This window comes from Capricornis sumatraensis, chromosome 1 (assembly GCF_032405125.1).
Source record: "Capricornis sumatraensis isolate serow.1 chromosome 1, serow.2, whole genome shotgun sequence".
Classification (NCBI taxonomy): Eukaryota; Metazoa; Chordata; class Mammalia; order Artiodactyla; family Bovidae; genus Capricornis; species Capricornis sumatraensis.
The window spans coordinates 35,692,317-35,707,344 of record NC_091069.1 but is presented as its reverse complement, the minus strand read 5'-3'; the positions used below and the strand labels follow the sequence as shown (position 1 = coordinate 35,707,344).

The 15,028-nt window shown below is 37.9% G+C and overlaps 1 protein-coding gene across 2 annotated transcripts in view; it reads right to left on the bottom strand.

The window, feature by feature from the left end:
* Window positions 1–58: 58 nt before the first annotated feature.
* Window positions 59–15,028, bottom strand: part of SPDYA (speedy/RINGO cell cycle regulator family member A) — a 31,788-nt gene continuing 16,818 nt past the window's right edge. Inside the window, exons 5-7 of one of the 2 annotated variants that reach the window (XM_068986304.1) lie at window positions 12,373–12,670; window positions 12,012–12,014; window positions 59–147 (exon numbers count right to left, since the gene is read on the bottom strand). In XM_068986304.1, the coding sequence (XP_068842405.1) occupies window positions 59–147; window positions 12,012–12,014; window positions 12,373–12,670 (390 nt within the window). The remainder of the gene's footprint in view (window positions 148–12,011; window positions 12,015–12,372; window positions 12,671–15,028) is intronic. The other variant, XM_068986296.1, reaches the window with a different exon arrangement.

Below are 15,028 nucleotides of genomic sequence, written 5' to 3'. Positions count from 1 at the left end.
TGTCTTGCAGTTTGGCATTTTGTAGTAAATGATTCCAAGTTGGTTTAGTTGAGCCATTTCATTCTTCACTTCCTGTAAACCACTCCATAGATTTGTCTTTCTTCATGAAATTAGTTTTCTTTTCTTTGTTTGATTGATGGTCATTGGCTACCAAAATAAAATATGCATTTTGAGGTAAATTTTATGTATCTGTGTATTTTAAATATATACCTTAATGGCTTGTATGTATCTTAAAAAATAACAAGTTTAGGCTATAGTAAATAATAGGGGAAAAAATGATAATGGTATCACTTTCTTTAAAATTGTAACAAAAGATGTAACAATTATTGACTCTCTTTTGCCCTTCACGGAATTATTTTAACAGTTTGAAAGAACATCAGAATTATTCTGTTATGTAAGTCAAATGTTTGTGGAGTTCCCTGGCGGTCCAGTTGTTAGAGCTTGGCACTTTCACTGCCATGGCCCAGGTTCAGTCCCTGGTCAGGGTACTAAAATCTTGCAAGCTGCATGATGCAGCTAAAATAAAGTTTGGAGAGATACACTTTATATATATGAACTAATTAGGACTAGATTTTATTATTCATAGGTACCAGTCATTTAGCATTTACCATGTGCCTTACATGTCTTAAGGACTTTATAATGTCTTTTTATTTAATATGTGTTGCTCATCCTTATCCGTATTTTACAGATAAACATAAGCTTAGAGTTATTATTTAAATATAGATTTTTATAGGTTTTGAAGTAGTGCCTGTAAGGATAAATGCTACTTATCTCTTAGGCTAGAACTACTTAATATACATATCCTAAAAAACATTTTACATACTTTTCATTATGTGGAAAAATCTAGTCTAAAATCTCTGCCTTTTTAGATTTTATACCCTGTAATAGAGATAGACATGAGAAAAATCACACAAATATAAAACTAAAACTGTTGTAAATGCTTCAGAAAAGTACAGGGTACAATAGAGATTTTGGTCAGGTAAAGTAATTACCTGTGCAAGTGACAATTGAGCCAAGACCTGAAGGGTAGGTAAGAGTTAATTACAGCAAGGGAAATGAGCACAAAAAGGGTCAGTGATATTGTGGTTGACTGAAAAGAAGGTAGGGGTCAAGCCATGCAGGATCTTGTAGACCTGTTATGGAGTTGGTCTAACCCAAGAAAAATGGGGTGCTACTGAAGGGTTTAGTGAAGTAAGGGGTAACATGCTTAGATCTGTGTTTTGAAAAAAAAAATCACTTTGGTTGCATTTAGAGAAGTGATTAAATCATAAGCACAGAAGTCTTCTCATACTATTTCTGTGTGGTAAGTATCTTAACACTCATATAATAATAATGGCTTTAAAGTTTTTATAAGATTTCCAGGTGTATAGAAGTTCTAACATACATTTTTAAATTCCATCATGGAATACTCCCCATTCTTCTGCCCTTCTATTTAACTGCTAGTGAAATTCTGTCCTTCATTTATTGTTTTGAACACAGGCCCTAATTGTACTTTTTGGAGAAGGGGATGACTTAAAGAAGAGAGAAAAGTTGTACTTTCTCCTGTTTCATGTAGAATTGGTTTGGTACACTGCTCAGTAGATGCTGAACTGAACAAAGAGTTGAAAACAAAACTACAGAAGCAAATAAACATTTATTTGTATATTTAATCAAAGTCCAGTTTAAGCCCTTTATCCATCTCTTCATTGAATACTAAGCATCTTTATAATTCAGTTTGTGGGACAGATGCCTTCTTCTAAAGTTAGCTTTCTCGGTTCATGTCTGGCCCTCATTTATCATAAAATACTCCTAAAGATCTATGACTGACTCACAACCGTCTTCCTAGTAACTTTCAGAAATCCTGACTTTTCCACCCAGTAAATGGTCAGTAAAAGTTTGCTGATGGCTTTGAAGCCTACACTGGATCAGGTATTATTTCATCAATGTTGACTTGGTTGTTCTAGGGGGAAATGTAAGTATATAGCTCATGGATTGTGGAAAACTTTGATTTTGAACTTACTTCAGAATCAGTAGGAAAGTTAAGTTTCCGTGTTTATGCAAAAGCAGGTATTTTTTAAAAGTCTGTTAGCAGTGTCTGAGTATTTAAAGGAAGGAAAAACCATTAAATGAGAAATTTCATAGTAATACATAGTGTACAACTATGAGGTGATTAGAATATACAACTAGGAATGGTGGAAGAGAGAATCTAAAAAATTACTGTAAAGGAAGAACCAGATAAGCTGGTGGTTCACTGGATGTAGAGGGAGAGAAGCTATATATACTCAAACTTTCATCCACTGTTCAGAAGCCCTTTCCCTTATTTCTCTGGGCTGAACAGGATTCAGTCAACACCCAGCTCATAAATTACTTCCTTGGAACAGGCTGCACTATGTCTTTTACCCTGCAGAGTTAATTTTGAAATCTTTTGTGCTCATAAATGTTGATTATATAATTAGCATTGGTAATTTATAAGCCCTGATTATGCCTTCATTAAGGATTTTAAAATGGGATGACTAGAACAGTGGTAATGACAAAAGTAAATAAGCAAATTCAGAGAATGATTTATTTTTGAGGGAAAATTACTTGCTTTTAGATTATGTAGCAGTTGGAATGTCTCCTGCCTGCCTACAGGACCCAGGAGTAAGGTTTGGTATATTGCTTTCTTTCCCTTGGCTTCACTCTAAACTCTGGGGAGTCCTCAGATAATACATAATAATATGTACCCATGTTTCAGATAGATTAGCCTAAAATAGCTTAAGGTAATTTAGTTGGTATAAACATGTACTATCTCTTCAGATAAAACTGGGTTCCATCTTGGTGTTTTTATTGTTGCTGTTTTACTATGCAACCGTGACTTTTCTGAGTTTGTTTATTCATCAGTAAAATGAATGTCATACTGCCACTTCAGGATTTCTTGGTGAAGTCAAGTGTTAAATGAGAAGGATTTACTTCTGAGGAAAAATTATTTGTTTAAACCTTTATAAGGTAGCTTAGCACATGATTGGTGATTGTGATGCATGTAAATTTGTACAGAATGCTTCATCTATCTCCCACAACCTTATCAAAATCAACTATTTTATTCTTAATAAATGTTATAAATGTTTATATAAACTTGTTGTTGAACATGTTGTTTTGAGAAAAAATGTTAAGGTAGAAAAACATGATCTTAACCTGCAAAGCAAGAAGTTGCTTATATTTGAAAGAAGGATGGAAGCATGGATACCATCTATTGCTAGTTTTAGCATAAAAGCCCAGAGCAGAGCATCAGTTCTTTGTATCTCTCCTGGAGAATGAATTGTCTGCAATGAATTGTCTGCAACCACAAACCTTAGGTGATTCCAACAACCTTATGTGAACTGAAGGAAGAGAATTTTGCTGAATAGAGGCCACTACTGGCATCAACAGCTGCTGAGGCAGTAAGAGAATGACCACAGTCCTGATAATATCATGTTATCCTTAAACCTCCCCAGCCCCAATTAGCTCACTCTCTTGTTAAACCTATTGAGGGAAAATGAATATAAATGTTTATTGGTCAAATGTATTTATCAACAATAGTTTTTCTTTGTATTGCCTACCCTCTGTCATCCTGAAACTATAGGTTTTACATTAGCCTTGAGTTAATACTGAGAACAAAACAGAAATGAGAAAGTAATTGTTTCTTCCTATACAGGACTTATATATCCTAAGCCAGGGTGTCAGAGTGTTCATCCAGAAACAGATGAAAGCACAATTCCACTTACAATTGCCCTAAATCAAGTGCCCCCCTTTTCACCTAAAATCCATCAAGGACCTGTTTTTTGTTTTTTTTCCCTCTCCTTGAAGCAAGCTGACTGGCAGAGCTTCTTCCTCCCTTGCTGCACTCTGATTTCCTGTTGAAATATCAAAGTCTAAGCATAGGCTGTGACTACTCTTGATATCTGAGGGGCTAGTTTGAGTAAAATATAAGTGCTTCTGTTCTTTCTTTAAATATTTGTTCAAATTGTGGTTGGAATTCTCTTCTAGTTCATACAGCCTTCCATCAGGGACTTCGTTCTTAATGCTTTCATCAACTCCTTAGTCCTTGGCAGTCAGCTAGGACTTCTGTGGCAACTTATTTTTACCACAGAAGGCAGGATTTCATCAAAGAGATCAGTATAGCATCATTAGAATTCAGGCTGTAGTAGCTTCAGACCTGGGTTCAAGTGTCCCTCTTATCACCTTAGGGAAAGTATTTAACCTCTCTAAGCCTCTGCTTCCTTATCTACAAAGTGGAAATACTAATATTTACCTTAGGCTTGGCTGTGAGTATTAAGTGAGGTTATGAATATAAAACAATCAGCACATTGCATGGAACATTTTAAACATCTAGTAAATCTTACCTGTTATGAGGATAAAAGAGTATAAGCAAAAAGCTGGGAGAGAGGAGGGATACTTAAAGGCAACTCTTATTTTATAAGGTCCTATTTACCCTCCAATATGAGTGAACGAATAAAAATTATGCTTGAAGATGTTACAAGGGAAGAGACTAAACGATCAGTCAAAATATTTAGTGATTACTATGGCCAGTGAAAGTGAAAGTGTTAGTTGCTCAGTCGTGTCTGACTTTGTGACCCCCATGGACTGTAGCCCACCAGACTCCTCTGTCCATGGAATTCTCCAGGAAGGAATACTAGAGTGGGCTGCCATGCCCTTCTCCAGGAGATCTTCCCAACCCAAGGATTAAACCCAGGTCTCCCAAATTGCAGGCAGATTCTTTACCATCTGAGCATGGAAGGGAACAATGACAGGCATGACCCTTACCTTCAAGAGTCTTAAGAGATTAGTTTCTCTTTTAGTAAAACTTCAGTAGCTACTGCTATAAGGATGTGGTAAAAATAAATAGGTGATATTCTGAAATAATGAGCTGTAAGAAATTGCAGTCCTATGTTCAGATGGGTGAAAATCTGGGACAAAGGTACTATAAGAAGTAAAAAGGATCACTGCTGCTAGAATATTATTCTGGTTCTGTTTCAAATTGGGAAATGTCAGAGAAAAACAACCTTTCTAAATATAATTTAAATGGAAATTAGAATGTGGTTGACTGAATGTATTTCCATTTCATGGTTCAGTTCAGTTCAGTTGCTCAGTCGTGTCCGACTCTTTGCAACCCCATGAACCACAGCACGCCAGGCCTCCCTGTCCATCACCAACTCCCCGAGCTTACCCAAACTCATGTCCATTGAGTCTGTGATGCCATCCAACCATCTTATCCTCTGTCATCCTCTTCTCCTCCTGCCCTAAATCTTTCCCAGCATCAGGGTCTTTTCAAATGAGTCAGCTCTTTGCAGCAGGTGGCCAAAGTATTGGAGTTTCGGCTTCAACATCAGTCCTTCCAATGAACACCCAGGACTGATCTCCTTTTGGATGGACTGGTTGGATCTCCTTGCAGTCCGAGACTCTCAAGAGTCTTCTCCAACACCACAGTTCAAAAGCATCAATTCTTTGGCGCTCAGCTTTCTTTATAGTTCAACTCTCACATCCATACATGACTACTGGAAAAACCATAGCCTTGACTAGACAGATCTTTGTTGACAAAGTAATGTTTCTGCTTTTCAGTATGCTGTCTAGGTTGGTTATAACTTTCCTTCCAAGGAGTAAGTGTCTTTTAATTTCATGGCTGCAATCACCATCTGCAGTGATTTTGGAGCCCAGAAAAATAAAGTCTGACACTGTTTCCCCATCTATTTGCCATGAAGTGATGGGACCGGATGCCATGATCTTTGTTTTCTGAATGTTGAGCTTTAAGTCAACTTTTTCACTCTCCTCTTTCACTTTCATCAAGAGGCTCTTTAGTTCTTCGCTTTCTGTCATAAGGGTGGTGTTATCTGCATATCTAAGATTATTGCTGTTTCTCCCGGCAATCTTGATTCCAGCTTGTGCTTCATCCAGCAGAGCATTTCTCATGATGTACTCTGCATATAAGTTAAATAAGCAGGGTGACAGTATACAGCCTTGACATACTCCTTTTCCTATTTGGAACCAGTCTGTTGTTCCATGTCCAGTTCTAACTGTTGCTTCCTGACCTGCATATAAGTTTCTCAAGAGGCAGGTCAGGTGATCTGGGATTCCCATCTCTTTCAGAATTTTCCAGTTTATTGTGATCCACACAGTCAAAGGATTTGGCATAGTCAACAAAGCAGAAATAGATGTTTTTCTGGAACTCTCTTGCTTTTTAGATGATCCAGCAGATGTTGGCAATTTGATCTCTGGTTCCTCCGCCTTTCCTAAAATCAGCTTGAACATCTGGAAGTTCACGGTTCACATATTGCTGAAGCCTGGGTTGGAAAATTTTGAGCATTACTTTACTAGCATGTGCTGCTGCTGCTGCTAAGTCACTTCAGCTGTATCCGACTCTGTGTGACCCCACAGACGGCAGCCCACCAGGCTCCCCCATCCCTGGGATTCTCCAGGCAAGAACACTGGAGTGGGTTGCCATTTCCTTCTCCAATGCATGAAAGTGAAAAGTGAAAGGGAAGTCGCTCAGTCGTGTCCGACTCTTCACGACCCCATAGACTGCAGCCTACTAGGCTCCTCTGTCCATGGGATTTTCCAGGCAAGAGTACTGGAGTGGGGTGCCATTGCCTTCTCCGTTACTAGCATGTGAGATAAGTGCAATTGTGCAGTAGTTTGAGCATTCTTTGTCATTGCCTTTCTTTGGGATTGGAATGAAAACTAACCTTTTCCAGTCCTGTGGCCACTGCTGAGTTTTCCAAATTTGCTGGCATATTGAGTGCAGCACTTTCACAGCATCATCTTTTAGGATTTGAAATAGCTCAACTGGAATTCCATCACCTCCACTAGCTTTGCTCATAGTGATGCTTCCTAAGGCCCGCTTGACTTCACATTCCAGGATGTCTGGCTCTAGGTGAGTGATCACACCATTATGGTTATCTGGGTCATGAAGATCTTTTTTGTATAGTTCTTCTGTGTATTCTTGTCACCTCTTCTTAATATCTCCTGCTTCTGTTAGGTCCATACCATTTCTGTCCTTTATTGAGCCCATCTTTGCATGAAATCTTCCCTTGTATCTCTAATTTTCTTAAAGAGATCTCTAGTCTTTCCCATTCTGTTGTTTTCCTTTATTTCTCTGCGTTGATCATTGAGGAAAGCTTTCTTATCTCTTCTTGCTATTCTCTGGAACTCTACATTCAAATGGGTATAATCTTTCCTTTTCTCCTTTGCTTTTCATTTCTCTTCTTTTCATAGCTATTTGTAAGGCCTCCTCAGACAACCATTTTGCTTTTTTTGCATTTCTTTTTCTTGGGGATGGTCTTGATCCCTGTCTCCGGTACAATGTCATGAACCTTTGTCCATAGTTCATCAGGCACTCTGTCTATCAGATCTAGTCCCTTAAATCTGTTTCTCACTTCCACTGTATAATCATAAGGGATTTGATTTAGGTCAAACCTGAATGTTCCAGTTCATAGAGTGCCAACAAATATCTGTATAGTTAATGCTATGGTGTTCCCAGTGGTCACATATGGTTGTGAGAGCTGGACCATAAAGAAGGCAGAGTACCAAAAAATTGATGCCTTCGAACTGTGGTGCTAGAGAAGATTCCTCAAAGTCCCTTGGACAGCAAGGAGATCAAACCAGTCAATCTTAAGGGAAGTCAACCGTGAATACTTGTTGAAAGGACTGATGCTGAAGCTGAATCTCCAGTATTTTGGTCATCTGATGTGAATGGCCGATGTGAATGGCTGTTACGAATGTCACTGGAAAAGTCCCTGATGCTGGGAAAGACTGAGGGCAGAAGGAGAAGAGGGTGTCAGAGGATGAGAAGTGGATGGCATCACCAATGCAATGGACATGAACTTGGGCAAGCTTCAGGAGATGGTAAGGGACAGGGAGGCCTGGTGTGATGCAGTCCTTGGGGTCTGAGTCAGACATGACTGGGCAACTGAGCAACAAACACTGTTCAAAACCATGTAAATCACCCCAAAGAAATATGCAAATAAATCGTGGTACTTATACCATGTCATGACTAAAAATCAGATTTTCAAAGACTAAATAATGACAAGTTGCTTTAAGATAAGTGAAAAAAAGCAAACATGGAAAAAAACAGAAAATAGAAAAGTGTATAATATTACAAAACAATATTAATACAGTATGATATTGGCATAAAAACAGACACATAGATCAATGGAATAGAATGGAGAGCACAGAAATAAACCCACACATATGGTTAATTTATGACAAAGGAGTCAAAAACACACTGGGAAAAGATAGTCTCATCAATAAATGGAGTTGGAAAAACTGGATAGCCACATGTAAAAAAGTTTAAAACTGGACTAGTATCTTATACCATGCACAAAAATAAATGGATTTAAGACTTGAAACCACAAAACCCTAGAAGAAACAGGGGGTAAGGCGCTTGAAATTGGTTTTAGCAATTGCTTTTTGGATTTTATACCAAAAGCAGAGGCAACAAAAGCAAAACTAAAGAGTGGAATTACATCAGACTAAAAAGCTCTCTATGGTATAGGAAACCATCAACAAATGAAAAGGGACCACAGAATGGGAGAAAACATTTGCAAATCTTATATCTATTAAAGGGTTAATATTCAAAATATATAAAGAACTCATAAAACTCTACAGAAAAAAAAGTCCAATCAAACGAGCAGAAGAAATGAACAGACATTTTCCAAAGAAGACATACAAATGGCCAACAGGTACATGAAAAGGTGTTCAACATCACTAATTAGCAGGGAAATGCTAATTAAATCCACAATGAGCTAACATCTCACACCTGTTAGAATGGCAGTTAACAAGGAATAACAAGTTTTCATAGGGATATGGAGAAAAGGGAACCATTGTGCACTTTTGGATGCAGTCACTACGAAAAATAGTATACAGGCTTCTCAAAAAATTAAAAATAGAACTACCATATGATCCAGCAATTCCACCTCTGGGTATTATCTGAAAGAAACAAAACCACTATCTTGAAAAGATACCTGCATCTCCATGTTCATTGTAGCATTATTTGCAATAGTCAAGAAATGGAACAGAAACAACCTAATTGTCCATCAACAGATGAATGGATAAAGAAAATAAAATGAGAATATTTTACACACACACACATCTTTAAAAGAAGAATACTTACCATTTGTGACAACATGGATGGACCTTGAGGGCATTGTGCTAAGTGAAATAATAAATGAGATAGTGAAAGGCAAATACCGTGTGATATCACTTATACATGGAATCAAAAACTCATAGATACTCCACCAGATGGTGGTTGCCAGAGGTGGCCAGGAAAGGGGCAATGGGTGAAAGTAGAGGAAAGTATAAACTTCCAGTAATAAGATAAATGACAGTGTCTTCCTGGCCCCTAGCTGACTGGGCCCCTTTTCCTGCAGTGCTCTTGAGTCTGATATGGTGGGACAACTCACCCCCACCAGGGGAATAAGCTCATGGTAGAGTTTTGCCAAGAGAATGCACTGGTCACAGCAAACACCCTCTTCCAACAAGAAGACCCTACACATGGACATCACCAGATGGTCAACACTGAAATCAGATTGATTATATTCTTTGCAGACACAGGTGGAGAAGCACTATATAGTCAGCAAAAACAAGACTGGGAGCTGACTGTGCCTCAGATCATGAATTCCTTATTGCCAAATTCAAACTTAAATTGAAGAAAGTGGTTTTCTAGGGAACACCACTAGACCATTCAGGTATGACCTAAATCAAATCCCTTACGATTATACAGTGAAAGTGAGAAATAGAGTTAAGGGACTAGATCTGATAAGAGTGCCTGATGAACTATGGACAAAGGTTCATGACATTATACAGGAGACAGGGATCAAGACCATCCCCAAGAAAAAGAAATGCAAAAAAAGCAAAATGGCTGTCTGAGGAGGCTTTACAAATAGCTTGAAAAGAAGAGAAGTGAAGAGTAAAAGAGAAAAGGAAAGATATACCCATCTGAATGCAGAGTTCCAAAGAACAGCAAGGAGAGATAAGAAAGCCTTCCTCAGTGATCAATGGAAAGAAATAGAGGAAAACAATAGAATGGGAAAGATAAGAGATATCTTCAAGAAAATTAGAGATACAAGGGAAGATTTCATGCAAAGATGGGCTCAATAAAGGACAGAAATGGTATGGACCTAACAGAAGCAGGAGATATTAAGAAGAGGTGACAAGAACACACAGAAGAACTATACAAAAAAGATCTTCACGACCCAGATAACCATAATGGTGTGATCACTCACCTAGAGCCAGACATCCTGGAATGTGAAGTCAAGTGGGCCTTAGGAAGCATCACTACGAGCAAAGCTAGTGGAGGTGATGGAATTCCAGTTGAGCTATTTCAAATCCTAAAAGATGATGCTGTGAAAGTGCTGCACTCAATATGCCAGCAAATTTGGAAAACTCAGCAGTGGCCACAGGACTGGACAGTTTTCATTCCAATCCCAAAGAAAGGCAATGCTAAAGAATGCTCAAACTACCACACAATTGCATTTATCTCACATGCTAGTAAAGTCATGCTCAAAATTCTCCAACCCAGGCTTCAGCAATATGTGAACTGTGAACTTCCAGGTGTTCAAGCTGATTTTAGGAAAGGCAGAGGAACCAGAGATCAAATTGCCAACATCTGCTGGATCATCTAAAAAGCAAGAGAGTTCCAGAGAAACATCTATTTCTGCTTTATAGACTATACCAAGGCCTTTGACTGTATGGATCACCACAAACTGTGGAAAATTCTGAAAGAGATGAGAATTCCAGACCACCTGACCTGCCTCCTGAGAAACCTGTATGCAGGTCAGGAAGCAACAGTTAGAACTGGACATGGAACAATAGACTGGTTCCAAATTGGAAAGGAGTACGTCAAGGCTGTATACTGTCACCCTGCTTATTTAACTTATATGCAGAGTACGTTATGAGAATGCTGCGCTGGATGAAGCACAAGCTGGAATCAAGATTGCCGGGAGAAATAATCAATAACCTCAGATATGCAGATGACACCACCCTTATGGTAGAAAGCAAAGAACTAAAGAGCCTCTTGATGAAAGTGAAAGAGGAGAGTGAAAAAGTTGGCTTAAAGCTCAACATTCAGAAAACAAAGATCATGGCATCCAGTCCCATCACTTCATGGCAAATAGATGGGGAAACAGTGGAAACAGTGGCTGACTTTATTTTTCTGAGCTCCAAAATCACTGCAGATGGTGATTGCAGCCATGAAATTAAAAGACGCTTACTCCTTGGAACGAAAGCTATGACCAACCTAGACAGCATATTAAAAAACAGAGACATTACTTTGCCAACAAAGATCCGTCTAGTCAGTGGTTTTTCTAGTAGTCATTTATGGGTGCGAGAGTTGGGCTATAAAGAAAGCTGAGCGCAGAAGAATTGATGCTTTTGAACTGTGGTGTTGGAGAAGACTTTGAGAGTCCCTTGGACTGCAAGGAGATCCAACCAATCCATCCTAAAGGAGATCAGTCCTGAATATTCATTGGAAGGACTGATGTTGAAGCTGAAACTCCAGTACTTTGGCCACTTGATGCAAAGAACTGACTCATTCGAAAATACCCTGATGCTGGGAAAGATTGAGGGCAGGAGGATAAGGGGATGACATAGGTTCAGATGGTTGGATGGCATCACCAACTCGATGGACATGAGTTTGAGTAAGCTCTGGGAGTTGGTGATTGACAGGAAGGCCTGATGTGCTGCAGTCCATGTGGTCACAAAGAGTCGGACACGACTAAGTGATTGAACTGATTAATAAGTAAGTTCTGGGGATATAATGTACATCACAGTGACTATAGTTGACAAGATCCTATATTTGAGAGTTGCTAAGACTGAGCGGCTGAACTGAACTGAACTGAAGAAAATCCTAAAATTAAAAATCCCAAGAAAAAAACAAAAACAAACTATGTGTGGTGATGGATGTCAACTAAAATTGTGTTAATCATTTTGCAACATCTATTAAATCATTATGTCACCCACCTAAAACTAATACAGTGTTACGTTACTTTTAGTTTTTAAAAGTGTGTAAAAGAAACCAAAGTTACTCACTGATAAAGCTGGATGGTGAGATTAGAAGTAAATTTATTTTCTTCTTAAAACTTGCTTTGAATAAAATAAACACTTCAAAGAAAATGGTTCTTAAAACACTTGGGATCCATGGTGAATTAGGTTTTAATTTAACAAAAGTCACGTTAAAAATCTCTTAGTTTAGGTAAGCTACCACAAAACAGATACCAAAACAAAAAGTAGCAACTGAAAAGGGGAAATTTTTCAATACTAATTTAACTCATATTGTTACAGTATAAAATTATTACGTACCGCTGCCTACAAGGACTACATACAGGTCAATAGATAACTTCGATTCATTACTAAGGTGCATAGATCTGCCATATTGCTAAATCATACCTTGAGAATAGCTATAAGCTTGAGAAGTATGAACTATTTTGTCCATTGAGAATGAGTTGTGTGATTCCTGAGAATGTTTCTCCACCACCTCTAGTGTATCACTGGATGAAGATGATGATGAAGACAATCCCAGCCTAACATATCTTCCTTTTTTACCACATAGTGAACAATCTACCGGTGTGGCACTAGGTCCCCGGGGCAGTTGAACTTCATCTCTGTTGTAGTTTCTAACAGCTCCACTGTGATGCACAGAGCGTTCTCGTTGCCATATATAATGGGTTGGAGCAATGGCCATAACCTATAGTGGAAAGCTTTCTTTTAGAATTTTTAATAAGATTTTAAAATTTAGTTAAAGAACAAAAATTATAACTTAAGAAATACTATCTCTAAAACTAGATCTAAAAAAATGTTTAAAAAAAAGCATCTCCAGATAGGGCAGTATTACCTATAAAGTGATTCATTGCTCAGATCCTTAAGATAACAATTGGTAGAATATTTAAATTACTTCTAACAGGAAATAGAACTGAAGCAACTTTCCAGGTTTTGCTCAGATATTCTAGGTTTGGGAAAGATAATGCCCCCCAAATAATACATCATTCTTAACTTTGGAATGTATTGGGTTGAGAATATTTTTAATTGAGGTTTCCACCTACGTATGTTTATCTTAGCATGTTTGCAATAGCAAGAGATATGGCAAATGAGAACACAGGTAAGTTGCTTAACCTCTCTGTACCTGTTTCTTGTCTGTAGTATGGAGAGAATAATACTGTCTATTTTAGCAGGTTGTCGCAAGTATTAGATGAGGAATTATTTAGAAAGTACTGAAGATTCTGCACTACATGTCAGACACTGTTCTCTAAGGTGTGTGAGATAAGGTACTGCCTTTAGAGTCGGGATAGACTTAGTTTCTTATCCTGGCTCTGCCACTTGCTAGCTGTGTGATGCTAGTTACTTAACCTTCAGGAGCTTCAATTTCTTCATATCTAAAACTGGGGATACTATCTGCTTCATAGGATTGTCCTGAAGGTTAAATATGTATAAAATCCTTATCACACAGTCAACATCTGGCCAATGAAAGCAAATGATAGCCATTTAAGAAGACAAGCTAGGGAAATGTACCTAACTGCTGACCTCATGGTGTCTAAAACTTCAAAACAGAATGTTAGATAGAATGTTACTTCTAAACAAAAAAAAACTGTTTAGTTGCAGTTATCAATGACCCAAGGTAAAGTAGAATTGTAGAATTTGAGAGCTAGACAGTGCTTTTAAAAAATATTTAAGTTTCTGGACAAAACTATAATTCAAAAAGATAGACAGTGCTTTATTAATTGTCTAGTCAAGTGATTTTTCAGACTGGTTTGAGGAGCCCTTGGTTTCACAGACAACGCTGGGGATCCCAGGAGGGGCTAAGGGAAGACAGAGCAGCTTGGAGAACCTCAGTTTATTTGGAAAGAAGCTTTTGTTGTTAAGAATGAAAACCTTAACCGCACCCCTCACCCCCAGTCCCGGTTAAAGCCAAATCCCTCAGAAAATAGGGTTATTGCAGTTATTGTCTCATTCAAGGCAATGAATAAAGAATACTAGCTATGCTAACTTTATGATTGTTTCTTTTAATTTTAAACTTTTTATTTTGTATTAGGGTGTAGCCAGTTAACAATGTGATAGTTTTAGGTGAATAGCAAAGGGACTCAGCCATCCATATATGTGTATCCATTCTCCCCCAAACTCCCCTTCCATCCACAGTGCCATATAACTTGAGCAGAGTTCCATGTAGCTATGCTAATTTTTAAAGTGTACTTTAGGATTGGATTTATTTTATAATCTACTTCTTAAATCCTTGAAAAAAGTTTTCAACCAAAGACATGTAATTAAAGTTATATATCTTTTAAAAGGCAGAAGTAAATAAAGATGTTAACTGTAAACATATATATTTCTATGACAATGTAAAATTTGTTAAGAAATACACAAGGTGAGGAAGTAAAATGTCAATTTTCCTTATTCCTTCCAAATTTGTCTATAATTTTTCCTCAGTATTTCTCTATTTCCCATATCTGGAATGGCCTTTCCCTTTATTTGTCTTAGCATTGCTTTTCCTTCAATGCCTGGCATAAATCCCACCTTTCTAGAAACTCCAGGTTTCAAATTTTGTTTTATTGTTAATCCTATATTAGGACTCAGCATATAAATGTTAGTACTCAGATATCTTTTTATGCATGTAACCCCTTCTGGACAGGAACAGCTTCTTGTACATTGCTCTCTCAAATGCCCTCTCCACAAATGTGAAAGTGAAAGTTGCTCAGTTGTGTCTGACTCTTTGTGACCCTATGGACTATACAGTCCATGGAATTCTCCAGGCCAGAATACTGGAGTGGGTAGCCAGCTCCCTTCTCCACAACAGTACACAGTCATTAAATATTTCTTAATGATAGATGAAAATAAGAAATTAAGAGGCCACTGACATTACTAGCCTTCAACAATATATCTTTTGTAGGAACCCTATAGCAAAGTCTAATGAAGAGAGCAGAGGGAACTATGAAGTAAAGGGAACTCTGAAGCAAAGGGCACAATATAGATGATTTGATATTGTTCTTTCTGCAATAAACTAGGCATCATAGTCTCTCCACATGCTAACCCAGAGAAGTGCAGGCAAGTGCAC